The sequence below is a fragment of the Alligator mississippiensis genome, chromosome 2, assembly GCF_030867095.1.
Source record: "Alligator mississippiensis isolate rAllMis1 chromosome 2, rAllMis1, whole genome shotgun sequence".
Classification (NCBI taxonomy): Eukaryota; Metazoa; Chordata; order Crocodylia; family Alligatoridae; genus Alligator; species Alligator mississippiensis.
Genome location: NC_081825.1, coordinates 179,479,762 through 179,505,813, shown reverse-complemented (window position 1 = coordinate 179,505,813; position 26,052 = coordinate 179,479,762). Strand labels below are relative to the sequence as shown.

Sequence of the window (26,052 nt, the reverse complement as noted above, 5' to 3'; positions counted from 1 at the left end):
GGGGCAATGTTTCTTTTACTTCTCCCAAATACATGTGGAAAGGATTCTAAATTATCAATCAAATGGCCTAATTGCTAAAGAAGAAGAAAAAAAAATATTTTTTTTTAAAAGAGCTTATTTTCTTAGGATTGGTTTAGAATATTGAAACTATTTGTGTCTCCCAAAGCAGGGTTTTGTGGAATTGGTTGTCTGGTGTGGGCTTACTAAAATATCCATCTCCCAAATACAACAAGCTGAATGCAGACTATAATCTATTCTCTCTCATGCATGGCTATCCAATCCTCCATATGCCTGCAGGGAGTAGCCATCAGGCACAAGCTACACAACTATATTAAGTGCTATACACTGAAGACATTGGTAAATACATGGAAGCCAAACACTACTTACCCCAGCCTCCATAACTTGCTCTCTGGATGTTTCAATCCCTCACATAGCAGCCGCACTCCGGAATTGCCCAGTTTATTGCGACCTACCTCCATGTCTGTCAAGTTCTCACTGTTGCGGAGAACAGCAGCAAGGTCCTCGCAGCAAGCATCTAAGGCTGCAACCCCACAACCTGGAGGAGAGAGGGACACAGGGATGCACGATTAAGTTGTCAACAGGGAACATCACAGCCACTCTGACAGATGGCTCACTGTCCCTTCTCCCTAACCAATCAGAATTGACTAAACCAAACATCTGTTGTCTCTGTCCCTCCCAGTAAACCATGAGCTCCAAGCTTGGATTGTTAGGCCTGGGGGAGGAAGAAGGAGAGATGAGCCAACCATGGGCCTCAGCATTTTGACTATTCATAATATGCATCAAAAATGTAACATATATTTTATCCTTTTAAACCTCTGTCCTAATCAACAAGATGCACTTGTATTGCTTTTATAGAATGATCTACCTGTGCTTATCCTAAGTTTTGAACAAAAGTGTCAAGAAAGAGCAACAAAGTCAGATATTGGGGGAGAAAAGGAGGTAGAAATTGAGAGGGGGGGAAATGGTAGCAAAGAAACATCAACTCTTTTGTTAAAGTAGATGTGGAAAGGAGAGAGGCAGTACAGCGGGACACCTTTTGAGCAAAAGAAAAATGTTAATACAAAAGGGAAGAGGCAAGACATCTCTATACCAAAGCCTGGCAGCACCATTATGAGGTACTACTCTGCTCATTCACTCCTACATAGTGTGTGCCAAACCCCAGGAATTAGTGCGACTCTGAGCACATGCCTCGAAGAAAAGATGGGTTGTGATTAGACCATTGCATCAGGACCCAAGATACCTGAGGGCTAATTCCTGCCTCTGACACAGAGTCCCTGTCTGACCTTTGCCATGTCACTCACTTTTTGTGACCACTCTCCACTTCTGGCACAAGGGGATTACATGTTTTCTTTCCCTCCCTACAATGCCTGTCCTGTGGGTTTAGGCCATAATATCATAGAAGGAACTGTGCCTCACCACATATATGCAACACAATGGGTACTTGACCATGGTTGGGACAATTAGTTGCAATATATAATGCTCCAATGCCTGAAATTAAGACTGATACATTATTTCTGCCACTACTTGGCCCACTATCTATGTATAAAACATCCAATTGATCATGATTCAAGTGTCAGCAAGAGGACTGCAGTAAGAGTAAGTTTTGGAGCAGACACTGGAATACAAACCAGCATGGCAGGGGGCACAGGGAGCAGACCACCCTGTCAAATGCTTCATGTGCAGGCCCTTGGTAAATACAAGGAGGAAGCCAAATGTTACTTACCCTAGTCTCTGTAACTTGCAGTTTGAATGATTCAGTCCCCTACACAGCTCCCGTACTCCAGCATCACCCAGGTAATTACCACCCAGTTCCAGCTCTGTCAGGTTGTGTTTGACTCTGAGAACAGTGGCAAGATCCCCACAGCAAGTAGCTGTGAGTTGGCAGCGCCACAGCCTGCAGGGGACAGAAAAGAAGAGAAGAGCAATTATTGCAAACCAGACCTTTCCACAGAGGTGAAGACTTAAAAGGGGATAGTGGCAGAGTGGACACAAGTTTCGGGAGAAAAGGGATCTCTGAGATTTAGAGTGAGAAGAGCCACCCACAAATTAGCTAAGCAAGCACTCGATCCCATCATCCAAACCATTAATGAAGAAATTAACAGTATTGGACCCAGGATAGAGCCCTGAGGGGCCCCACTTCACATCGCCTCCAAAATAGACATCATACCATTGAGGACTACTCACTGAAGACAATGATCAACCAGTTGTTTATCTGCCTTGCAGTACTTCCATCTATTCCTGTATCTCCTTAGCTTATTAATAAGAATGTCACAGGAGACAGTATCAAAAGCCTTGCTAAAGTCAAGGTATATCACATTCACTGCTCTCCCCTCAGCTACAGAGCCCATCACCTTATCATAGCAGGAAATTAGAGTGGTCAGGCATGACTTGCTCTCAGTGAATCTACGCTGGCTCTTCCTTATCATCTTGTGCTCATCTAGGTACTTCACAATGGACTCCTTGAGAACTTGGCTCCAGGATTTTTCTGAGTATTGAGGTCAGTGTGACTCTGGTAGTCCCCTGGATCTTCTTTCTTGCCTTTCTTAAAGATGGGCACTATATTTGCCCTTTTCCAATCTTTCAGGACCTTGCCTGACCTCCATAAATTCTCAGAGAGGATGGCCAGCGTTTCTGAAATTACTTCAGCCTTCAGAACCTCCAGTGCATCTCATCTAGCCCTGATGACCTGAAAGCATCTACCTTCTTTAAGTAATCTCTAACCTGCTCCATCATTCCTCTAGGCTGTCTCCTTTCCTGTCTCTGCTGCCAATTGCACTTGACATTTTGCAGCTGCCCCTTTTTGTGAAAACTGAGATAAGGCATCATCTATAATTAAATTGTCTTCTGCTTTCCATAATGGATCTAAGGTTCCTCTCATCTTTTTACTTTTGACATACCTTAGAATCCCTTTCTTTGACTTTTATGTCTCTTGCCTGATGCATGGCATATTGTGCCTTGACACTCCTAAGTTCCTCCCTGCATGTTTGTGGGATACTCTCATACTCTTCCCTAATACTATAATCAAGTTTCTGCTTTTTCTAGGATTCCTTTTTGAGTTTCAGCTCCTTGAAGAGATTGTTATCTAGCCAGGTTGGTCTCCTGTTGCACCTCCCATTCTTCTGCTTCATCAGAATAGCTTGCTCCTGTGCCTTTAACATGGCCTCCTCTGGGCTCCTTTTCCCCTCATACTTGCTTCCCAAGGGATCCTGCTAACCGAGTCCCTAAGTTTCTTAAAGTCTGCTTTTCTGAGGTCTAGTGTCCTTATTCTGCTTCTCTCCCTCCTTCTTCCCCTTATGATCTTGAACTCTACCATTTTGTGGCCACTGTCACCCAAGTTACTTTCCACCTGCACATTCTCAACCAATTCCTCCCTATTTATGAGCAGTAGGTGAGGAAGAGCTCCCCACATATTGGCCTCTCTGCCATCTAAATAAAAAAGTTATCCACAACACATTGCAGGAATTTCCTGGACTGCTTGTGCACTGCTGCATTTCCCTCCAAGTAGGTGTCAAGATAAATACAGTCTCCCATGAGAACCAAGTCCCATGATTTGTACACTTTTGTCACTTGTTGAAGGTAGGGAAAGGAAAGCCTAAGGGGAGAGAATTTTAAGGTGGTAGAGGAGAAAAGGAGAAAAAGCCACCATGAGATGATGAAACTGGGGACATAAGAAGGCCGCCCTACTCAGTGTAAGAGACAATCCCACAAGGTTTATAGCTTGAAAAGAGAGAAAGGAGGCCTGAGAATAAACCACAAATCAAGGAAGGGAGAAAGTGGGGAAAGACCCTAAAAAGAGTAGGAGATACAGCAAAGGGGGTGAAGAGATATATTCCTAAACTTTAAAGTAGGAGAAGAAAAGAATATCTGATCTGTCACCACCAGCTCTTAGAGGGAAGAAAAGAGGAGGTTAAGATGGGATACGCATATTCTCCCCAAGGTGCAGAAGAAAAGATACCTTCAAAGAAGAGCAGAGAAAGTGGGGAGAGAAGAAAGAACCAAGCTGAGAGAAATGGCTGAGGAGAAAAACACCCAAAAAGAAGTTGGAGATGCATAGAGAGAAACAGGAATAGTAGGGGGAATATGGAGAGAGGTTTAGAAGGAGGAACTTTTCTTTCTTACAATGAAAGTTTGAGGTTGAATATTGAAGTGACCTATTGCAATCTCTGAGCCTTAAAAAAAATCATGAATGAGGCCTGAAAATGTTAGGACAGTTGCTTAAAAATCATGCCAAAATTAAAATAAAAAAACATACATAGGTTTGTTTGTATTTGGCTTCTTTGAGGCTTCAGTGCTCATGTTTTCAGGCTTGATCTGCAACCACAATGGTTTGAGATCAAACTTTCATTAAACTTATTCCAGTCTCATTTATTAACATGTCTCCAAGAGCTGAGGCGTTAAGAAAAAAAATGAACACCAAATACCAAGAATGTAAAAAAAAATGCTAAAAGAGATGGCAACAGTAATATCTAGCTAGCTATCTGCATAATTCTTTAAGAAAAGAGGAAACTTCAAAGCTGGCTTGAGAACAGTAGGTTTGTATGGCAGTGTATAAGTCTGCACAGTAGGCTTATACTTATTTCAAGTATATCAAGTGACCTATACACATTTCAGCAGATTTTTCTCTGCAAAAACTACCATCACCATATTGAAATGAAGGGAACAATGAGACAGTTTACAGTAGCTGAGAGATTGCTCCAAGCTTGACTGAAAATTAATACATGCCTTGCAGTTTTGTGGATTTTGCAGAAATAGCAAAATCCAGGATTGTCCATGAAATCTACAAAATCTTCAAAATCAACAGCAACAAAAAAACTTAACCTTGGGTCCTTGCTGTCAGGAAAAGAAGGCACTGGCACGCGGGGTAGCACAAAGGGCAGCAGACAATGTGGCATCTGTCCCCTCGTCCTCCTCTGACCCCCTCTCAGTCAATCAGTGCTGAGGGATGGGGCTGCAAGAAGGGCAGCCAGTACTTTGTTCCTCTTCCCTCCCCCCACCACCCCAGGCCTCTCCACCAATCACCCTCAGAGGTGGGACCACCATGAAATAGCCACAGAATTAGAACTTTACACCAAAATCAACCTGTGAATATTGTTTTCATGGTTTCATAGTTTCATAGTTGGTAGGGTCAGAAGGGACCTGAGCAGATCATCAAGTCCGACCCCCTGCCATGGCAGGAAAGAATGCTGGGGTCAAACGACCCCAGCAAGGTGTTCGTCCCGCCTCCTCTTAAAGACCCCCAGGGTAGGAGCCAGCACCACCTCTCTTGGAAGTTGGTTCCAGCTCCTAGCTGCTCTGACAGTGAAGTAGCGCCTCCTGATGTCGTCTGAATCTGCCCTCTGCCAGCTTGTGACCCTTATTTCTAGTCATTCCTGGTAGTGCTCGGGGGAACAGGGACACCCCCAATGCTTGCTGGTCCCCCCTGACTAGTTTGTAAATGGCCACTAGGTCCCCCCTCAGCCTTCTCTTGTGGAGGCTGAACAGGTTCAGGTCCCTTAGCCTCTCCTTGTAGGGCCTGCCCTGCTGACCCCGATCATGTGGGGGGCCCTCCTCTGGACCCTCTCCCTGTTGTCCACATCCCTCCTGAAGTGCGGCGCCCAGAACTGGACGCAGTACTCCAACTGCGGCCTGACCAGTGCCGCAAAGAGGGGGAGGATCACCTCCTTGGACCTGCTCGAGATGCATCTGTGGATGCATGACAAGGTGTGGTTGCCCTTCTTGACCGCATCCCCACACTGCTAGCCCATGTTCATTTTTGCATCAATAATGACTCCAAGATCCTTTTCTGCCTCTGCACTGACAAGAAGGGAGTTCCCCAGCCTGTATGTGTGCTGTTGGTTCTTCCTCCCCAGGTGCATCACCTTGCACTTGTCAGTGTTGAAACCCATCCTGTTCTCATCCACCCACCCCTGTAACCTGTCCAGGTCCGATTGCAGCCTATTTCTCCTTTCTAGCATGCCCACATCCCCCCACATCTTAGTGTCATCTGCGAATTTGAACAGGGTGTTTTTAACCCCCTCGTCCAAGTCACTGATGAAGATGTTGAACAGTGCGGGCCCAAGGACCGAGTCCTGGGAAACCTTGCTGCCCACATCCCTCCAGGTCGAAAATGACTCATCCACCACCACTCTCTGGGTGCGGCCCTCCAGCCAGTTAGTGACCCATTTGACTGTGTTGGTGTCAACGCCACGGTCCCCTAGTTTTTTAATGAGAATGGGGTGACAGTGTCGAAGGCCTTCCTGAAGTCCAAAAAGACTACGTCCACTGCTACCCCTGCATCTAAGGATTTTGTGACCTGGTCATAGAAGGCCACCAGGTTGGTCTGTCAGGGGATGATCCAGGCCTTGATCCAGCCCACCGATTACTACCCCGTGGTCCTAATCCATGTGGGTACCAATGATGCGGCCAGGAGAACCCCTGATCACCTGATGACAGGGAGATAGGGGCACAGGTGGTATTCTCTTCTGTCCTACCAGTGAGCGGACGTGGAAGACGACATGAGACCTGCATCAGACAGACCAACTGGCGGCTTTGGGAATGGTGTCTCGAGGTGGGCTTCCTAGACAATGACCCGCACATCAGGACGAGAGATATGCTCGGGTGGGATGGGCTTCACCTTTCCCCCAAAGGTAAGCATGTGTTCTCTTCTAGGTTGGCGGATCTTCTCCGGCGGGCTTTAAACTAGATTCATCAGGGGAAGGGGAAGACAAGGGCAGAGGAAACCTTGGACCACTAAACCAAGCGTCACCCACAAGAACAGCCCAGCCTAGACTGACGACGAGCAGAACAAATACCCAGGTAAGCAACAGGGGCCAGGGCAGTACTGAGAGCAGAGGGCCGGTGCACACAACTTCAGGAGGCCTCAGATGCCTCTACACAAATGCTCGTAGTATGGGGAACAAGCAGGGAGGAACTTACCCTCCTGCTAGCTGACACCAACCCAGACATAGCGGGGCTCACAGAAACGTGGTGGGACCCAACGCACGACTGGGTGGTGAATATCAAGGGCTATAGGCTGTACAGAAGGGATAGGACAGGGAGCAAAGGTGGGGGTGTGGCGCTCTACGTCAAGGAGAAATACACATCCTCAACGAGTAGCACTGGGTCAGTGGAGGGGCACACTGAAGTGCTCTGGGTTAGAATACAAGGAAGTCGAGGGGAAAGGGACTTAATGGTGGGGGTCTACTACAGACCACCCAACCAAGGGGAAGAGCTAGACCGGGAATTCTTAAGTCAGCCCACGGAGGTAGTTAGGTCAAAGGACGTGGTCATTATGGGTGACCTGAACTTTCCAGACATCTGCTGGGAAGAGCAGTCAGCCAGGTCTGACCGCTCACGTAGGTTCCTAGCTGAGATACAGGACCTCCATCTAACCCAGGAGGTGCACAGCCCCACCAGGGGAGACGCCTTGTTGGACCTGATCCTGGCCATGGGTGATGACCTGGTGAGGGGTCTGCGGGTGCTCGACCACCTGGGCGACAGTGATCATCGTCTGCTGGAATTCACCATCCAGTGCAAGGTGGCAAAAGCCTGCAGCAAGGCAGCAGCCCTGGACTTCTGGAGGGCGGACTTCAATGAGGTAAGGAGAATAGTCAGGGAAGCACTGAGGTCCTGGAGGGGAGGGAAGTCAGGGGTCCAAGAAGAGTGGTCGTTCCTTAATGAGACGATCCTCCAAGCCCAAAGGGAGGTAATCCCAACAAGGATCAAAGGGGGCAACAGGGTGCAAGGCCCCCATGGCTCACCAAAAGCATACGGGAATGTCTCCTGGCTAAAAGGGAGGTGTACACCCAATGGAAGGGAGGGGCCATCACCAGGGAGGACTATACCTCAGTTGCTCGGGGCTGTAGGGGGGCGGTCAGGAAGGCCAAGGCGGAGATGGAACTGCGACTAGCTACCCAGATCAAGGACAACAAGAAGTCCTTTTTTAAATACATAGGGAGTAAAAAGAAGGTACCAGGTAACATGGGGCTTCTGCAAGACACGCTAGGAAATCTAGTCGTCACACCACACAACAAGGCTAACCTATTTAACAATTTCTTTGCCTCCATTTTCCTGAGCAGAGACCGGGTCACCCCCCCACACCAGGACCTCCGTAGGCCCCAGGGGAGGCGCACCCAGACCTAGGGTCAGCGAGGATCTAGTCAGGGAACTTCTGGAGGGACTGGACGTATTTAAATCAGGTGGTCCTGACGACCCACCCCAGAGTGCTGAGGGAATTAGCAGAGGTCATTGCGGGACCCCTGGCACGGCTTTATGAGTGCTCGTGGTGCTCTGGTGTGGTGCCAGAGGACTGGAAAAGGGTCAATGTGGTTCCCATTTTCAAAAAAGGGAGGAAGGAGGACCCAGGAAACTATACACCAGTTAGTCTTACCTCGATCCTGGGTAAGCTTTTTGAGAGAATTATCCTGGCGCATGTCTGTGAGGAGCCAGCAGGGGAGGTCATGCTTAGGGGCAACCACAATTTGCCACAATAGTATGTCCCCCCCACAATTTAGGTAGACCCCTACAAATGCCCCTAAAAGGTAAGACTATTTTATGTAACTGTTTTAAAGAGCCACAGTAAATTTAACTACACAGCTATACAATTTCTAGGAAAAAAGCTATAGTCCAGTGATTTTAAAAGAAAAACAGTTCTTACTGGAGCTCCTTTAATTTACAGTTTGGGTCCTTCAGTGCCTGACAGAGCAGGTAAATAGATGAATGCTTCCACTGTTCACTGAAAAAACAGCATAGACGTATTTGATTATATTCCCCAGAGAAATTTTCATTCTACCACTACAAGCATTTCAATACTATCTGGTACAGTATAATTATACACACATATATATACTACAATCCATTACAAGTACTCTGAAACAAAAATCTGTCTAGTTCTAAAAGATACATAAAATGAAATAAGAGGTTGATCTAAACAGAATCTATTCACTGTTAAAACTTGTAGCACCACAGTGCCTTGAGTGTTCAAGTACACCTCTAAGCCCAACGTTAGTGTTAATGTCTTCAATGCTTATCTCCTTTAGTTTTGGTCAATAACGTTTTTTTATCATTTCTGGAGACAGTAGATTTTACAATGCTCATTTAACCATGAGTGTTGACATTAATTTGCCCACAAAGATAAAGACCACAATTTAGGTGCCTAACTTGATATTGTGAATTTGACTCTTGAAAGTCTAACTTTTAAGCACAGGAACATTCAGTGTTGTTATGCCTAGGTCCTTCCCTTTGTGAATTTCTCCTGTGTTATTGGGGTTTGGGTTGTAGCCGTGTTGGTCTAAGGACATAGGCAGACAAGGTTCCTTGGGTGAATTTGATATCTTTTATTAGACCAACCCAAATGGTTGGAGAATAGTTATTAAGCAAGCTTTCCGGTTCAACAACCCTTCATCAGCCTAAGGAAGTGTCAGCAGTTGGTGTGTGCTCTTCCTGGATGGAATGGAAGAGCACACACCAACTGCTGACACTTCCTTAGCCTGACGAAGGGTTTTTGAACCCGAAAGCTTGCTTAATAACTATTCTCCAACCATTTGGGTTGGTCTAATAAAAGATATCAAATTCACCCAAGGAACCTTGTCTTCCTGTGTTATGGGGTACCCAACTTAAACACAATCTCAAACTTCTGAAGAGTTCTATCAGAAAGCTGACTTCCCACAGAGAGCATCTAATTCAATATAGCCCAAAACAAACCACATGGCAAACTCCAGTTCTGTTATCACCTGTAAAATGGAGGTCACATCATGACGCTATGCAGGTCTATATTTCACACCTGGCATTATCAAAACAACCAATATTCAGGTAGTAGAGTATTTCACATTTCAACAACAGATTAAATTTAGGGAGAAAGAATTTAATGCATTACTCAAACAAGACTTTAAAACCTTAACATTATTTAGGAACTGTTTTCCCCGCTATTCAGATTGTAGCGGTAAAAGGGGTGATCTGAAATCTGTGCACCTCAGCTAGACATTAAGGTGAGAAGTCTACTGTTACTCTAGCTAGGATGGGGCAATGCTTCATCATTCCCCAGCTGTATCCATGGCTGGTAAGACAGAGCAGGGTCTTTAGTCTCAAGTCTGACTTGATTTGTTTTACCTCCACACAACTGGCCTTGGGTAATAGACACACAATACTGTGCTCTGGGTTTGGTCTTTGACCAACAGCAGTTGATGGAAACCCTCAACTGAGGTACAGAGATGCCTTTCTCTGAGACAGGGAAAATCCTGCTTCCCCTTAACAGCAGTGTGGGGCTTCAGCTGAACAAGGTCCTTTAGAGAAACCTTCAGATTCTATCCTTGGCTTTTCTCCTGAACAGTCTTTTTTAGCTCTCTTGAGCTTGGCCAACTACTACACTATCCAGTTTTCAGTCTCATACATCCAGGTCTATCCTTTTCTTACTTCTCTTTCATTTGCTGTCTCTCTCTTATTTTCAGAAGCCTTGTACTTCATTCCAATCAGATCTACCTCTTCTCTTTCTCACAGACACTGTTTAGATAACAGAGGTCGTTATTGGTAGGATGGGAGAAAATGGTCATGTCTTAGCTGAGACCATTCTAGTTAAGGCCCTTTCTGGCAAGAAAATTCAAACTCTTTCCTGTGGAAATCCAGTCAAACTGAACCCAGTGACACCAATACCAGATAACACAAACAAAATAAGTAATTCATTTCACCCTCCTTTTCATCAGTACATGACATTTAAGCATTAAAAAAAAAACTCTTCTCCCATATCCAATGCCAAGGATAGCCATAGTATTTTTGTTTTGTTAGGTATAACCTGTCCTCACCCATGGGGCTTCCTTTCTTTATGTAACTTGGCTAACATACAGCTTTACAAGTAGGTGTCAGCCTTTGACAACACAGACTTGGATTTTTTTTCGCACTCAGAGAGGAACTTTGTGTTGTCTGAACCTATAAAAAGTGAAGATCTTTTTTGCCCCTATCTTTACTGAAGAAAAGTACATAATTTTATACTATGAGCAAAGAAAAAAAGAAAAGAAAAGTTTCAGATGTCAGAGCTCAGATAATACTTACTGACATAATCGCTTTGGTGCGATTGGCAATTCTTCTTTTTCTTCTTCTTCCACTTCCTCCTCCACCCGCCCATGGGTTTCAAATACAAATTCACAACTACGTAGAAAAAGAGACTCTAAATGCAGGCAATTTTTTACACAGAATGAAACAACGATTTGATCCACGTGAGTAAGTTTTTTCCTCCGTATCTCTAATTTAGTGAAATGTTCCAGTGCATTTTTCACAAATTGCTCTTCCTGGATTTCATACAAACAGGAAAATGCCTCAAGATCTTCAATTTGTCCATTTGTTGTGGGAAAAGATGATGTAAACCACATCACTAAGTCTGACTTAATTTTAGATGATATTTGACAGCCAAGTTTTTCCTCCGTCTTTCAATCTGTTTTCATTTAGCAAACCAAACAAGAATCTCCTTGTTAACATTAAATAATTTCTGGATTTCCCATAGTGGTCCAGCAAACTTTTCACTTCTCTTTTAGGAGTCACTGAATCTTTTATTATGTCCTCCTCCCCATCCTTCTCCAATATATAGGATAAAGCAGCAAAAAACTCTTGAAAACTTAATTGAATGAAGCTGTAGGCCTTTGCACAATCAAGGTCCTTCTGAAAAATGTTCTCATTGAGAAAGAGGGGGAGAGAGTCTGTTTGGTCTAAGCCATACTTTTTGACTTCTTTTTCCCCAAAGAGTATCTTCTGCTCCCAGATGCCATCAGCAGCCAGGGAGCAAAGTCTCCTCAGCTGGGCTTGCCTCTGTAGCACTGAATTCCTGCTAGGAGATTTTATTAAACTGAAAAGATATAGCATGTATACTCCAGTGACTGTCTTCAAAGTTTGTGCAGCATCTTCACCCCTTTCCACCTGTTGTTTCAGAACCGTGCAGATGATCCAACACATGATAGGGATGAAGCACATGGTGAAGAGAATTTCATTTTCACTGACAAAGTTGAAGGCTTTTGAAGCTTGCCTTTCATCCCTAAAGAATTTGTGGAAATATTCCTCTCTATCCCCCTCAGAGAATCCCAGTATTTCTGCATAACGTGAACATGCCAAATACTGTCTGAGTTTCCCCAAGGCAGTCGGTCTGGTGGTGATTATCAAGTAGCATTCAGGGAGAACTGTTCTTCTAAATAAACTACTCAGCAGGACTTCTAATGGCTTCTTTTCCCAGGGGTCAAAGCAGAGATCACTTTCTGGCTGATGGAAGGAAAATCTCAGTTCATCAAAACCAACAATTATGAAGAGGAGTTTTTCTGGATGTAACAGAATGTGCTCAGTTGGTGCCTTATTATTAGGACAACATTTCAAAATCATATTAACCACACTTGTCTCCTGAGTAAGAAGGTTCATTTCTCTACAATTGATGTAGTAAGCAAAATCAAACTGTTCCTCATAAAGCTTTCCAGCTGCCCAATCCAACATGGTCTTTCTTGATGTCATTGTTTTTCCAATTCCTGCAGCTCCCACCAGCACAATGATTTCTGGTGTTTTTCCATCTTTATCAGGTTTAAAAAGTGTATCTATGGTAACTGAAGAAACAGCTTGTTCACTAATGATTTCTGTGTGTCTCCGTCCCATGGCCATTATTTCATGTTCTCTTTCCTTTTCATGACGATGTTCATTTACAATAACCAGCTGTGTGTATCTGTTGTTTAGAGGCACATTTTCACCAAGACGTGCGTTCCTATCTCTTATTAGCTGGTACTGTCTCTGTATATGTTGTCTGTACTTCACCCTGTAATCTAAAACCATGACATGAAACGTTAGAAATGCTGCAGCATTAAGAGTTCAGAATGAAGACTATTTTTCTCATTAACATTTAAAAATAAATCTATAAAATAATAATACCATAAATATATATGATCCTTTTCATTGGAAAGGGATAATATTACTGATTTAACTGTGACCCTAGTTCTGCATCTCTTCCTGAAATTACTCATTTGTGTGTAAAGACTAGGAATTACTTAACCTACAGCTGAAATATAGCCCTCTCTAGGGTGTAATGGGTCAATTATAATGCTGAATAACTCCATTATGTAATAAATGAAGCCATTGCTAGGAAAGAATGCCTGTGCGATAGGGGTACAGAGTTCCACTTGACATTTCACATTTTCTTTCCTTTCATGATGGTTTGCAATAATCAACTTTGTGTATCTTGTTTTTAGAATCAGATTTTTGCCAACATAATCGTTGATGTCTTATTGCTGTACATTTTAATTAAAATCCTCTTTAACTTTCCCAGGATTCTGAATCATTGGCACCAGACAGAAAATTTTGAACTAGAAGCTCAGAAAGACTAAGGCTTCTTGCTGATGTGAAAAAAAGTGCTTTACTTTAAACTTGGCGCGCTCCTGCACTGAGGCCAGTGTGTACCCAGAAGAGGCAACACCTTAATTTGACCCGGCTTGCCCAACATCTGTCAAGACCAAGCACTTTAGTGAGGCTTTTTTGTCTAATTGAACCAGCTTTAGCTAAAAGTGCCAAAAAGTCCCACTGAAGTCAGTGCTGAAGCATCAAAGTTTGGCACCCAGGGCAAAGCCTGCAGCAGTAGCCTGTCCTTGCCCCATGCACAGATCTGGGGGGGGGCACATGCCCCCATCCCATGCTTGCTGGGAGTGCACGGAGCAGTGGGAGCTGCCCTTCCCCTACCCCTGTGTCTCCCAAATCAGCCACTCATAGCTCTGTCTTGCACCCTGACCTGGCTGGACAGCACCCCCTTCACTTCAGTGCCCGGGGTAGTTGCCCCACTCACCACCCACCTTGCTACGGTACTGGGTGAAGTGCCCAATCTATACAGATGCTGCAGAGCTGGGTCAAAGTAAAGTGCTGCTTCATCTGGTAAAGCACTTTTTTCACATTTGCAAGCAGCCTAATACTTTACAATAGAACCTTTTTAACAACAAAAATAGCTCCTGAAACATATCCTGCACCTTTCTTTAGAATCCTGAAATCATTTTACTGTATGTTTGCTACTGCCACCTTTGCTCAGATAAGTAGTTACACTGAAATCAGTTATGTGGGTAAAGATCACTTGATTCCCCTAGTCACTTCTTGGGTGTCACCTGGAAATTATTTGGCTATGTATCACAACACTTTCCAACAGGTTACAACCTGGAGTGGAGGGGAATACCATGTTCAGTTGAAACTGATGTAATGACTAAGGTGGAAAGTGTAACTTGAAATGCTAGAACTTGGTCTGAACACATGGGTTTGGACAACAGTGTCATAGGAACCTTGCTGATGACAGCTGAGTAACTCCAGTTACCATCCTCATTCATGAGATGGTACCACTGAGAGAAGGGAGACCTCCAGCACCAGGGCAGCACACTGGTTCAGTTCTGACTCAAAAGGATGTTAGGTCAATCGAAGCATAAGGTTTAAACCTGGGCAAACTAAATTAGATCAGGTGGCCATTTTTGACATAATCTAACCTTCCCCTAACCTCCCCGAATGTTTGTACCTAGCCTAACAGTGAGTCTACAAGAACACGAGATGACACAGAAGCTGGATTGTCTCTCTTTGCTTCATTTTTCTCATCATTTCAGGCAGTTCATGTAGTTCATCTTGTCTTGTCTTAAAGGAAACAGAATTGGACTGTAGTAACAATACCATGAGGAGCAATATAAAGACAGCTCCTGGGAATTAATTCCATTTGCTGCCCATCAAAACCTCCTTCACTTTAAGTGCAGTTACAATATTCCTCTTAACAATGTTGCCTTTCACAGCAAGCAATGTTATGGTGGTAGCTGTGTTTTACACTAGCCTAGGGTTTTATACTGGTATTTGGAAAGGCTTTTGCAAAACTTTAACATTTTTGTTAACATAACTGTTTCTGCTTTGTGAGTTCCAGTTAAGCATCTGAATAAGCCAAACACCACAGTACTAAGTGTTACATACCTTTTGCCAACACCTCTGAAGTACTTGGATTGGAGTTCAAAACTGAAAGGGAAATTTAGACAGCTGTAAGAATTTACAGTGAACTGATGTTGCATAAAAAGCCACTAATATAACTGTAGCTGACTGGTATAACTGTATCTCGAGTTTAAAGAAGTAATTGCTAAAGAGAGCTTGTTAATCTCTGATGAAATACTTTCACTGGGAAAAAAAAGATTTATTGACATGGTACTTTCCACAGGACTATATGCATTAGTTATTTCAAGAGAGATTTCTCAGGTCCAAATACTAGGTCTTACACTTTTGTAGGACTCAGAGAAAGTACCTGGGACTCAGGCCTGCAGTTTTCCAGGCTTGCTGGCTAGCTAGCTCGATTTATATTTTTTAGGGTTGTCCAAATTGAAAAATACAGATTTGAAGGTAAAGTCTGTCCTTGAAACCCTAAACAGGTCTCTTTTAGACATTCAGCTGTTAAGGGATAAGAAACTGGGCCAGGTTCTGTGCTGCAATCAGCTCCAAATTACAGGTCACTGATTCTGCATCTCGGCTCCAGCACAGGTTACAGCACCCTAGAGACTGTTGGAAATTGTGCAAACTGCTAGTGGTCCCTGAGGAGGAGTCTACCAGCTGGGGATGCACTCCAGGTACACCTCTTCTTGACAGCACTCCTGGTGCCCTGCTATTTTGGCTTTGCACCCCTTTAAGGATTCCCCCCACTGGGGATAAGGTTACCACCTCTATTCCCTCTCTTCCAAGTGAGTGGTAAAAGAGAATGCATCAGGTCAAAGAATGTGTCCTCTGTGAACATCTTTGCCCAGCGTCCCTCTGGCTCCTAGCTGGGATTTAAATGGTTTTATGCCATCATCCTATTGTTCCCCGTCTCGTTCCTATTGCCACTGTCCTGGAGCTGATTGAGCTTGGCAGCCCCGTCTCTGAGATTGATCTGAGTAAAGATGTCTATGGTCACATCTGCTGCAGCATGTCTGCCACAGAATTCAAGCAGGAGGTTCTTGGTATCTATCCTGTCAGCGTTCTCCAGCCGCCCTCGGGGAATGCTGCCTCGTCCCTTCAGATTGGAATGTGCTAATTTGTCTTTAAATCTTTTGAAGTCTTCCTGAGAAATGTCATCGAGGGCATGTAAAAGCAGGTCGCTGATTCTGCGACTTCGATCTTCCATCGTTAGCCATTAGGAAACAAAACTAAAGCAAACAAAACTAAATAGCTTTAGCCTGCTATTTTCCATTATTAGCCATCAGGAAACAAAACTAAAGCATACTGCAAAGGCTCGTTGTTTATAATCAATATGGTAGAGTGGCAGAATTTTCCACGTAAAGGGAAGATGCATAGCCTACCAGTGACAATCAGCCACTGAGGCTCATAACTCCAGCTTCCTCGCTCCACCCTTCTGGCCCACCTCTGGCATGCAGGCAGCTCTATGGACCACTGGCTGACAACCATCAACTCAGGGGGGATTCAAAACCACTAGATGCCCAGTAAGGGCATATGTACATGCCACAAGATTTGCCCTTTCAGGTGCTGTGACTGTGTGATTGTTTTCACGAGTGGGATTTCCTGCCATTTTAGAAGTCTTTTTGGTGTGTTAAAGTAAAACTGCTTGGACGTAGTTTACTTTGGCTCACCATGAATTAAAGCATTGTGTCCATGGATTCGTTGTATGCAAACACAAAGGCACTCAAAGATGTGTAATGAGCCTTGTCGTCTACCAGGTGGCAATGCAACTTTTTGTAGTTCACCTCTTTATTCACCTGACATCGCTTCGAACTGGTGCAATGCAGCAGCCCCATCCCAGGGTCGGGGGTGCCACAAACCTCCCCTCCTCTTCCCTCCTGCCTGCACTGGAGCCAGACACATATCACCGCCTGCACGAGATGAAGCCACCACGCTCTGGCTCAATCAGGATGGGGACAGTTGGGGCCCCTCTGGCAGGGCTGGGTGGGTTGGGAGTGAGGGGCACTGGCAGCACCACAGGGCTGTGGGTCTGGAGGAAGGGGCACCATCATGGCCCAGGGGGCAGGACACTGCAGTTTGGGAGTGAGGGGCACTGGCAGGGCTGGGGTCAGTGGGTCCGGAGTGAGGGGCAGCAGCAGGGCTGGGGGGGCTGTGGCTTGGCATTATGCCAAATACTGACATAATATATTTGTTCTCATCTCTCTCATAAATAACTCCATCCTACACTAAAAACCCACCCCCAAAACACTGCATGCAACTAAATTAAAATAAACAGCGAGAGCTCCCTAATGTTAGCATGTTTGCTCGGGGGTTTCTTATACCCAAGTCCAAACTGAAAACACCTTCATGTTACATTCCTTCCACATCTGCAAGGCCCATACTTAGATTTCATTAAAAAATATTTCCTCTTATCATGACCAGGTTGTGACATGAGCCAGGTATTTGGTAATCCTAACACAGTCTTTTATAGAGAATCTGAGTTTTTCTACAAAATCTTTTAAACTTCTGCTCATTCTGAGCTCCCCAAAGGGTGTGTTCCAGTTATTTATAAGGCAAGTATATATTTCAGGCAACCTCTTGGGGAGTAGACTCCAGTAGAAGAGGCAAAAAATACAACTTCTTTTAGGGTACAGTTTAATCCATTTGTAATAGGGATCATCTGATATTGTTTCTTACTTTAGGAACAGACTGGATTTGATGGCCAGACAGTCCCTTCCTGTCTTGGAGAAATAATTCTTCAGTCTTTAATGTCAATGCTGACTGAATCATACAGCAGTGGCCCTGCCTTGTGGCTGAATGCAGCAAGGAAATCTGTTGTATACCATGCCTAACAAATATTTGTGACTACATGGAATCCATCCTTGCAAAAGGATTGAATTCTACATATGGAATCCAAATCTGCCCAGACATTTTACAACTGTTGTGAAGTTTTAGCTCTTCAATAGAAAAGTTACATTGTTTTGAGTCTGTAATGCTCTGTGGGATGGTGTTAGTTCATTCTAAGACAAATGTGATTTTCATCTTGCTAAGGGGAGTGAGAGGAAAAAAAAGATAGTGAGCTCAGCTGGTCCAATTGGCCTGATATTTTTTCCCAGGTCTCTGCAGTGCACCTATCTTGGAAAACAGGAAGATGAAAATGTGGTGCTACTTTGAGGTAACATTGCTCCTAGTTAGGTGAATTGTAATATGGTACTAGTTATACCCTAATGGCAGGAGAGAGGTTTGGTCCAGACAAGCAAAAGTTTGGATGGTCAGGAAACACAGGCTGGAAATCTCCTGGGAACAAGTTTCTCCCGAAAGTTCTTGTGCTGTTTGTACATATTCTTACTCTTACTCCTATCTGTCAAACTAGGAATGTTGTTTGGAAGAGGTTTTTTTGGTAAGTCTGCAGTTAAACTTCTGACCGTAGACAGTTGGATTTTATTAAGCAGAACTACATTTTGAGTGAAAATTGCATCTCTTGAAAATATGCTGTGACTTCTCCCCACTCTGTCTTCTCAAGGGAGAGAGTCTGAACTGATCCAACATGGACAATTCCAGATTCTTACGGTAACCACCCTTTAGCTTTTACTTTTCTACAGACACAATCAGGAATGAGCCAACCACTCCTGATTGCTTTTCATAGGAAATCAGGCACCACTCACTTTTCTGGCCATAGAGCAGAGAGCAGTGAAAAAGCTAAGAAAAGCAGGGAGGGCAACCCCTGGCCCATGGGGCAGAGAGCAGAGGCGGCAGGCAGGTGGGCAACAGAGACCAACATCGGCCAACCCTGTGTCCCCCACCTCTTCAACATGCCCTTGTGCTGCCACCACTCATGATTGCACAGTCTCAGGTCACACACATCCCCCACCCTCGCCCCAGCCTTTCCCTGGCCAGGGTGAAAGCAGCACCTTCATCCCCTCCTCCCCTTCCCCTGACTGAATGCAGTGCCCATGGGGTTGTCTTCCTTTTTGTGGAAAGTATTTACATTTCAAAGAGGGCAATTAGCACCTTCTGGGGCAAACTCCCTCTTTTTGTTCTCCGGGGAGCAAAAGAAGCTGAGGGGTTTTCTTCCCCCCATCCCACCCAGAGGCAGGCATTTTTGCTTCTTCCCAACAAAGGCAAACAGACAGGGGACCATGCAACTTTATTGCACCTGAGAGATTTGTAAGGATCACACACACAAGTGCTAAGAAACTCTCCACTGCCTGGCTTGATGGAGAAAGGACACTATGCGCCTGGAGCCCCCAAGATAAGACAGTGATCCGTGGGTCTGTCAGGGGTCCTCACAGAAACTGTACCAAGCCCGGAGAGCTGGGGGGATGCTGGGAACTGTACTCCTGTGATGCAGGGGGAGGGTGATGGTGGGGAGGGCAGTGACATGCTGTTGCCCCCCAATGCCAAGCCACAGCCCCCACCCCCAGCCCTGCTGCTGCCCCTCACTCCTGACCTACTGACCCCAGCCCTGCCAGTGCCCCTCAGTCCCAAACCACAGTGCCCTGCCCCCTGGGCCATGATGATGCCCCTCACTCCTGACCCACAGCCCCCTGGTCCTGCCAGTGCCCTGCACTCCCATAGGGCTGTGCAAAGCTTCAGGTGGTGATTCAATTTGGAGGAGATTCGGCCCAATTTGCTGGCCGAATCTCTGAATCTGAATCAAATTGGGACCAATTTAAAGGTCCGAATAGATTCAAAGCTCTCCAAATCTTTGGAAAAGATTCGGACAGCTTTGATGATTCAGGCAGTCCCTGGTAGCTGCAGCAGGGAGCTGCACCTGACTCTGAGCTAGTAAATACTAGGGACAGGGAAGGGGGGCTGGGGGAGGGGACCCCTGCCAGGCCCCCCAACACTCCCTGCTCCCCCGGCTTTATTATGCCCTCTTCTTGCCCACACCCTCTCCACCTGTCATTATTTTAAGAAAGCCAAGTCCCTGAATAGTGCATTCCCTCAGTATACAGTGCTCACAAAGCAGGGAGGCCTCTCTCCTACTCCTGAATTGCTCCAGCTTGACCCCATGTGCTGAGCAACAAAAGCCTATGATCCTGGGTAACATCCTGCAAGCTTCTAGGACTAGTCTATATTGCATTGCTAGCTTGTGTTGGACTCTGAGTTGTGTCTAACACCCAACTGCTACCTACATACAAACCTCTCTAGCTCAGGTAAAGTGGAAGTTTGAGGCTTAGGTCCCCAATGTGTTGGGATAAAAGGGTGTGAGCATGCCAGTACCGCTTAAACTTGAGCTGGTAAATTGTCAATCCAGTCACTTTGCCGTGTGGTCACTTTTGCTTAAAATGGCCAAACTAGAATGAAGTAGCACATGGCACTAATTCAACCTTGTCTACCTGTTACTATGAAGACAAATCCTTGAAGACCAAAACACAATTCAGTTGATGATAAACACCTGTCACCACTTTTTTCCATCCACTAGAAAGAGGCATTCAGGTGGCTTCTGAAAGCAACAAAAGACTTGGAATCCTTCCCGTTTGCACTGCAGAACTGAAACTACCTATAGTCCTCTACCCCTTACTGTATCTTGGGTGCCTGGAATTTATATACATAGCGTATTTATTTATCATAAAGTCTCACCATTAAGTTGGATAGAAAATTATGTTTTGGGAAATGACTCATAACTTTTGGATAGTTGTGGTTCAATAGTACTGCATGTAGCCCTGGGGCCAGAAGTGAGAATGGAGCATGGCTGAAAAGTGCCATTAGCAACTTAGTGCAAAGCCCTGGGACTCACCACTCCTGCAGTGGCCTGAGGACTTGTGCAGAGCCCCCCACTTGGTGCAAGGCAATGAGGGGCAGCAGGGATTGCCCCTTATCAGCAAAAGCGGTGAGTCCAGGGTTTTGTTCCCGCCCTGACTGGGCCAGAGCGCGGTGGCTCCATCTCATGCAGGTGGTGGCAGAACGTGTCCAACCCCAGCACTGGCCAGAGGGAAGAGGAGGGGATGCTTGTGGCACGCCCTGCCCTGGGATGGGACTCCTGCACTGTGCCACGCTAGGCAACCTGGCCATAGCTCCCTTTCCCCCTCTTTACCCCTGGGCAGCATCTCCAGGCCACTCAGCCCCTGCAAACATGGCCACCAGCCCCTGTGCTGCCCAGCTGGCCACAGTTCCCCACTGCCCTGAGAAGCAACCCCAACCCTGCTGCCCTGTTGCAGCCCCAGCCTCTGCCCCTGCCCCCCTGCCCTGACCAAATGTCAGGGATTTTGCTTTACTGAGCTGGTGGGAGCAGGGGGAGCCAGATTGGCATTTGGCTCCCCCTGCTGGAATTTAAGGGGAATTGCACACTGGGCTTAATTCATTTGAAAGCCCAGTGTGTGAAAACACAAACCCAGTGCACCAAAATAAACAAGTTTAAAATGTTTAATGCTCGTTAAGTTAGCAAGGATTAGATGCTGTGATGTGCACAAGTGCACTAAGTTGCTAATGGCACTTTTCAGCCATGCTCCATTCTCACTTCTGGCCCCAGGGCTACATGCAGTACTATTGAACCACAACTATCCAAAAGTTATGAGTCATTTCCCAAAACATAATTTTCTATCCAACTTAATGGTGAGACTTTATGATAAATAAATACGCTATGTATATAAATTCCAGGCACCCAAGATACAGTAAGGGGTAGAGGACTATAGGTAGTTTCAGTTCTGCAGTGCAAACGGGAAGGATTCCAAGTCTTTTGTTGCTTTCAGAAGCCACCTGAATGCCTCTTTCTAGTGGATGGAAAAAAGTGGTGACAGGTGTTTATCATCAACTGAATTGTGTTTTGGTCTTCAAGGATTTGTCTTCATAGTAACAGGTAGACAAGGTTGAATTAGTGCCATGTGCTACTTCATTCTAGTTTGGCCATTTTAAGCAAAAGTGACCACACGGCAAAGTGACTGGATTGACAATTTACCAGCTCAAGTTTAAGCGGTACTGGCATGCTCACACCCTTTTATCCCAACACATTGGGGACCTAAGCCTCAAACTTCCACTTTACCTGAGCTAGAGAGGTTTGTATGTAGGTAGCAGTTGGGTGTTAGACACAACTCAGAGTCCAACACAAGCTAGCAATGCAATATAGACTAGTCCTAGAAGCTTGCAGGATGTTACCCAGGATCATAGGCTTTTGTTGCTCAGCACATGGGGTCAAGCTGGAGCAATTCAGGAGTAGGAGAGAGGCCTCCCTGCTTTGTGAGCACTGTATACTGAGGGAATGCACTATTCAGGGACTTGGCTTTCTTAAAATAATGACAGGTGGAGAGGGTGTGGGCAAGAAGAGGGCATAATAAAGCCATATCTTAAAGCAAAGGGAAGAAACATCAGTCTGGAAGAAGCAAAATTAATAGAAAATTATTTAGAAATGAAGAGATATAGATAGAGGACCAGATACCAGTGTAAATCATCCTGGTCCCAATGGTTTTTAAATGGAGCTATGATGATTTCTATCAACTGAGGGTCTGACCAAGGTGTACTGTACAGCAGGGGCTCTTTTTCAATTATAGATGTGATGAAGAATCAAGCACATAGAATTTACAGAAGGAGCACCCTGAAAAAGGATGGGGAGGGCAGGTGTTTGTTCTGCTCTGCATATAAAACCAGAACCAATCCTAATGGAGTTGGCACCTGCCTAGAGATGTAATGTAGAACATGCTCCAGACAGAAGAGTCTACTACAACCATTGCAATTCCACTGGGACTAAAAAATGGGTCAGAACTTAAGAGCAATAGTCGAGGGTTTAGCTTCCTCCAAATTCCTACTCTTGGTCCAGCGTTTTTTAAACTAATTCTTGAAACCACTGCTAAAATAAGTAAATTAATAAGGCCAACAAAACTTCTCATTTAAGTGCATGTGCACAATATAGTCTCCACTTAGATGAAGTGCTTCAACTTTGAAAATACCAGGGACCCTACAGCATTTAAACTAATATTAATGCCCAGCCATTTCCATGAGGTGGGTTCAGAAGGACAAATCCCTGCAGGCTGAAGTGGAAAAAAGCAGCTCCAAAGGGGTCAACTAGAATGACAGCAAGTTCTTCTACAATGCTGATCTCACAAAAGGGTTGGCTTTCCCAACCTGCAGCAGTCTAGTCAGTCTAGTCAGGAGTCAGTCTAGTCTACCAATCCTCTGCTTGGTTTGGTGATCTTATTGCAGCCCAGGAAACTATTTATGAGGGTAAAGCAAGCAGGATATGAGCCATGTCTTTGCCATAAATACGCTAATTAATAAACTTCAGAGTAGATTCCAACGATTCAGAACCCGCAATGTCCCATAACATGAAAGGCCCTGTTTGGACAGTAAATTGTTCTGACCCTTCCCTGGTTCTTATAGACAGATCCAGCTCTGTGGATTTTCACTGAAGGATTAGGACAAATGATTTTTCAGCCCTGGATGTTTCATACCTGTTTTACATTCTGACAGGCAGTAAATAACTTGTCATCCAGCGTTGTTACTGCTCCACAAATGGAAATTAGTCATCTTAAGCAATAGGTAAAAATCATAAAACAAATTATGTGTTTTGCTACAAGCATCCAGATTAAAAAAAAATAGTTGTGTGTGGCAATCTGTGGAGCTTTCCATGTTAGTGAATTATTTCTGATGTATGACAACTAAAAGTGGCTCCATGAACAGCTTTTTATATCACCCATTTGTTATGTAATACCCCTTCCTCAGCCGTGTTCCCATTGATGTCCATGCTGCTGGAAACGCAACATGCTGACACATTCAATCAAGCATCAGTAACAACACAGGGGTGCGTGGGGGGGAAAGACTGTATTCATTTCAGAGGATTAACAACTGCCTATAGCCTTCGCCCAATAGCCTTTGTCCCCTCCAGGGCCATCAAACTGAACAGCAAACAGGCCACAGTCCAGTGCTGATGAGCTCCAGAAGGGTCAGATGTGAAAGATCAGCACAAATCGTTAAGGCATCCAGATAATCCTTAAGGCTTCATTTCAATTCATTTTGTATCATGCCCACAAGTTTACTTCACCTCCCCAGGGAGTAATAACACCCATGAAAAATTAATGGCTGAATGACTACATACAAAAGAGTGCAGGGGCCTTTATATGTGGTTTTGCAGGAGCTACTATATAACAGTTGTTTCTTACTCTGCTTTGGGAGTGACCATACTTAGAAAAGACTTTGACCTTGACCAGACCTCATTCTGTGGAGCCTTGGGCACATTCAAAGTGCAACTTGCTTTATTTCTATACCCATGCTAGAATAAATGGGTCAAGCAGCAGGCTGGGCAATCCTGTCTCCCTTGAATCTCTGCCAAATACCAACACTCATTTCCTAGGGAGTAAGTCTTTTATCTCGTAACATTGACTCTAGTCAGAGCCAGAGGCAGATAGCAAGCACAATGTGGGTGTCACAGTGCCCTTGTCACAAAATCCTTCAGAATGAAAGTGTGTATCATGGCGTGAGCCTCCCAGAGCAAAATTCTAGGCTGTCCTGGTCCCCGTTTCATGCACACACTCCACACGTAGCACTCCACTAGTGCTGCGACTCCTGCTATAACATCATCATCAGTTCATTTAGCTCCCAGGATCAGCATGGAATCTCAACCATATACACAAAAGCATGAGCTCTGCCTTAACACGTTTGAGTATCAATGGCATTTTTTTATATCCTGTCTTATCTTGTTTGAATACATTACTGTCCAATCAAAAACCAGAACTAAAGATGCATAGTACAAACTGCTAAATCATTTCACACAGAACTTGTTACTAACTTTTAAAATGTGCATCTCCTGTAAAAATTCCATTGCATGAGATCAGTGTTGTATACTCCATTTAACTGTTAGTCTCCTGCTTTTTTATGAAAGCAGAGTGAATTTCCTGGTAAAGAAGCTTTTGTTCAGACTGAGGCTTCAGGAAAGGAGAACAGCCCCTCAGCAAAGTGGCCAACGTGATTTATGACTTCATTAGTTTGCAGTCACACACACTTTTTCTCCAGTCATCTTCTTTTCTAAGTAGTGTTAGGAACAACTTTCTTTGCCCTCACCTCCCAGAAATAACATTTCCTCTCCCTCACAGTACTGATGGGCAGAGAGTAGATTGGAAGTGCAGCCACTTGCACCTGGCCTCCACGTCACTCCTATGCTCATGAAGGAGTTAGGATGGGAAATGGTGGAAGAATGGAGAGATGCAGTGAGAAGCTTCAGTCCCTGATTCAATTCAGTGGAGATTCACCCCAATTCGGTAGCTGAATCTCCGAATCTGAATTGAATCAGAGGACCCTTTAATGTCTCTGAATCAAACTGGAACCCTCCAAATCGATTCGCAGAGATTCAGAAGATTTGGACACAGAGACAGCTTTAAATGCTTTTTCTACAGACCTCTAGGTAGCAGATGGCTTGTGAAGGCTGCAGTGCTGGGTCACATGGAATGTCCCACAGAAGCACAGGGGGTCCCCCAGCATGCTTGGCAGCAGACCCGGAAGTGGGCCAGAAGCAGTTCCGGTCCATTTCTGGGTCTGATGGGGAGCGCACTGGGGGGCCCCTCTGCACCCCCCCCCCCAGCTCCCTGGTGGACCCAGAAGTACTTCTGGGTTCACTGCTGAGCACATGGAGCCCCCATCCCATGTTCCTGTGGGCAACCCATGTGCCCCAAAATCGCAGCGTTCACGAGCCGTGTCTGCTACTACAAAGTATGTAGGAAAATCTTTTAAAACTGCAGCTATGTCCAAATCGCTGATTGTCCAAATCAGCATTGAAGCTTCAGATCGGATTCGGCTGAATCGAATCAGAGATAGTGATCTGAATCAACAAATCGAATCACTGTCCCTGATTCAGGCTGAATCCGAATCCAAATCGAATGGGGCCCACTTTACACACCCCTACCATGTATGTATATACAAAGTAGAGAAGAACACAAACCTGGAATCACGTCAGCTCTGCTCCTGAAGGAACCAGAGAACTCAGACAGCTGGCACGGCCCCCTACCATGGCCTTGTTTCTACATACCTCTTGACTTCTACATACCACAAACTTGACTGCCTATTAGATATAAAAACCCGAATTTAAAATGCACTAAATCAAGTAAAATATTATGCATGATAAGCTCACCGTGCAGCATGGGAGAGCTGGTCCAGTTTGTTACAAACTATTTTTCCTCCTCTCAGAGCAAGTGAATCACCACTACAGGATGAAATTCAAGCAAAGTAATTTTCAGTGCAATC

At 45.0% G+C, this 26,052-nt stretch overlaps 2 protein-coding genes across 2 annotated transcripts in view; both read right to left on the bottom strand.

The window, feature by feature from the left end:
* Positions 1 to 11,360, bottom strand: part of LOC132243302 (NACHT, LRR and PYD domains-containing protein 3-like) — a 26,540-nt gene extending 15,180 nt beyond the window's left edge. Inside the window, exons 1-3 of the mRNA XM_059721329.1 lie at positions 11,044 to 11,360; positions 1,788 to 1,915; positions 388 to 556 (exon numbers count right to left, since the gene is read on the bottom strand). Of these exons, the coding sequence (XP_059577312.1) occupies positions 388 to 556; positions 1,788 to 1,915; positions 11,044 to 11,360 (614 nt within the window). The remainder of the gene's footprint in view (positions 1 to 387; positions 557 to 1,787; positions 1,916 to 11,043) is intronic.
* On the bottom strand, positions 11,296 to 26,052 carry LOC102571826 (NACHT, LRR and PYD domains-containing protein 12-like). Its single transcript, XM_019484927.2, has 3 exons — positions 25,940 to 26,052; positions 14,938 to 14,979; positions 11,296 to 12,782 (listed from the first exon to the last, which is right to left on the bottom strand). The coding sequence occupies exons 1-3, from the start codon at positions 25,947 to 25,949 to the stop codon at positions 11,380 to 11,382; spliced, it is 1,455 nt and encodes a 484-aa protein (XP_019340472.2). The 5' UTR covers positions 25,950 to 26,052; the 3' UTR covers positions 11,296 to 11,379.

What these genes read in the sequence shown, in the direction of transcription:
- LOC102571826 (XM_019484927.2), bottom strand. An exon ending in TTCAGAGGTGTTGGCAAAAG is followed by an intron (nt 12,783 to 14,937) that starts GTATGTAACACT and finishes TCATGGTTTTAG; the next exon opens with ATTACAGGGTGAAGTACAGA.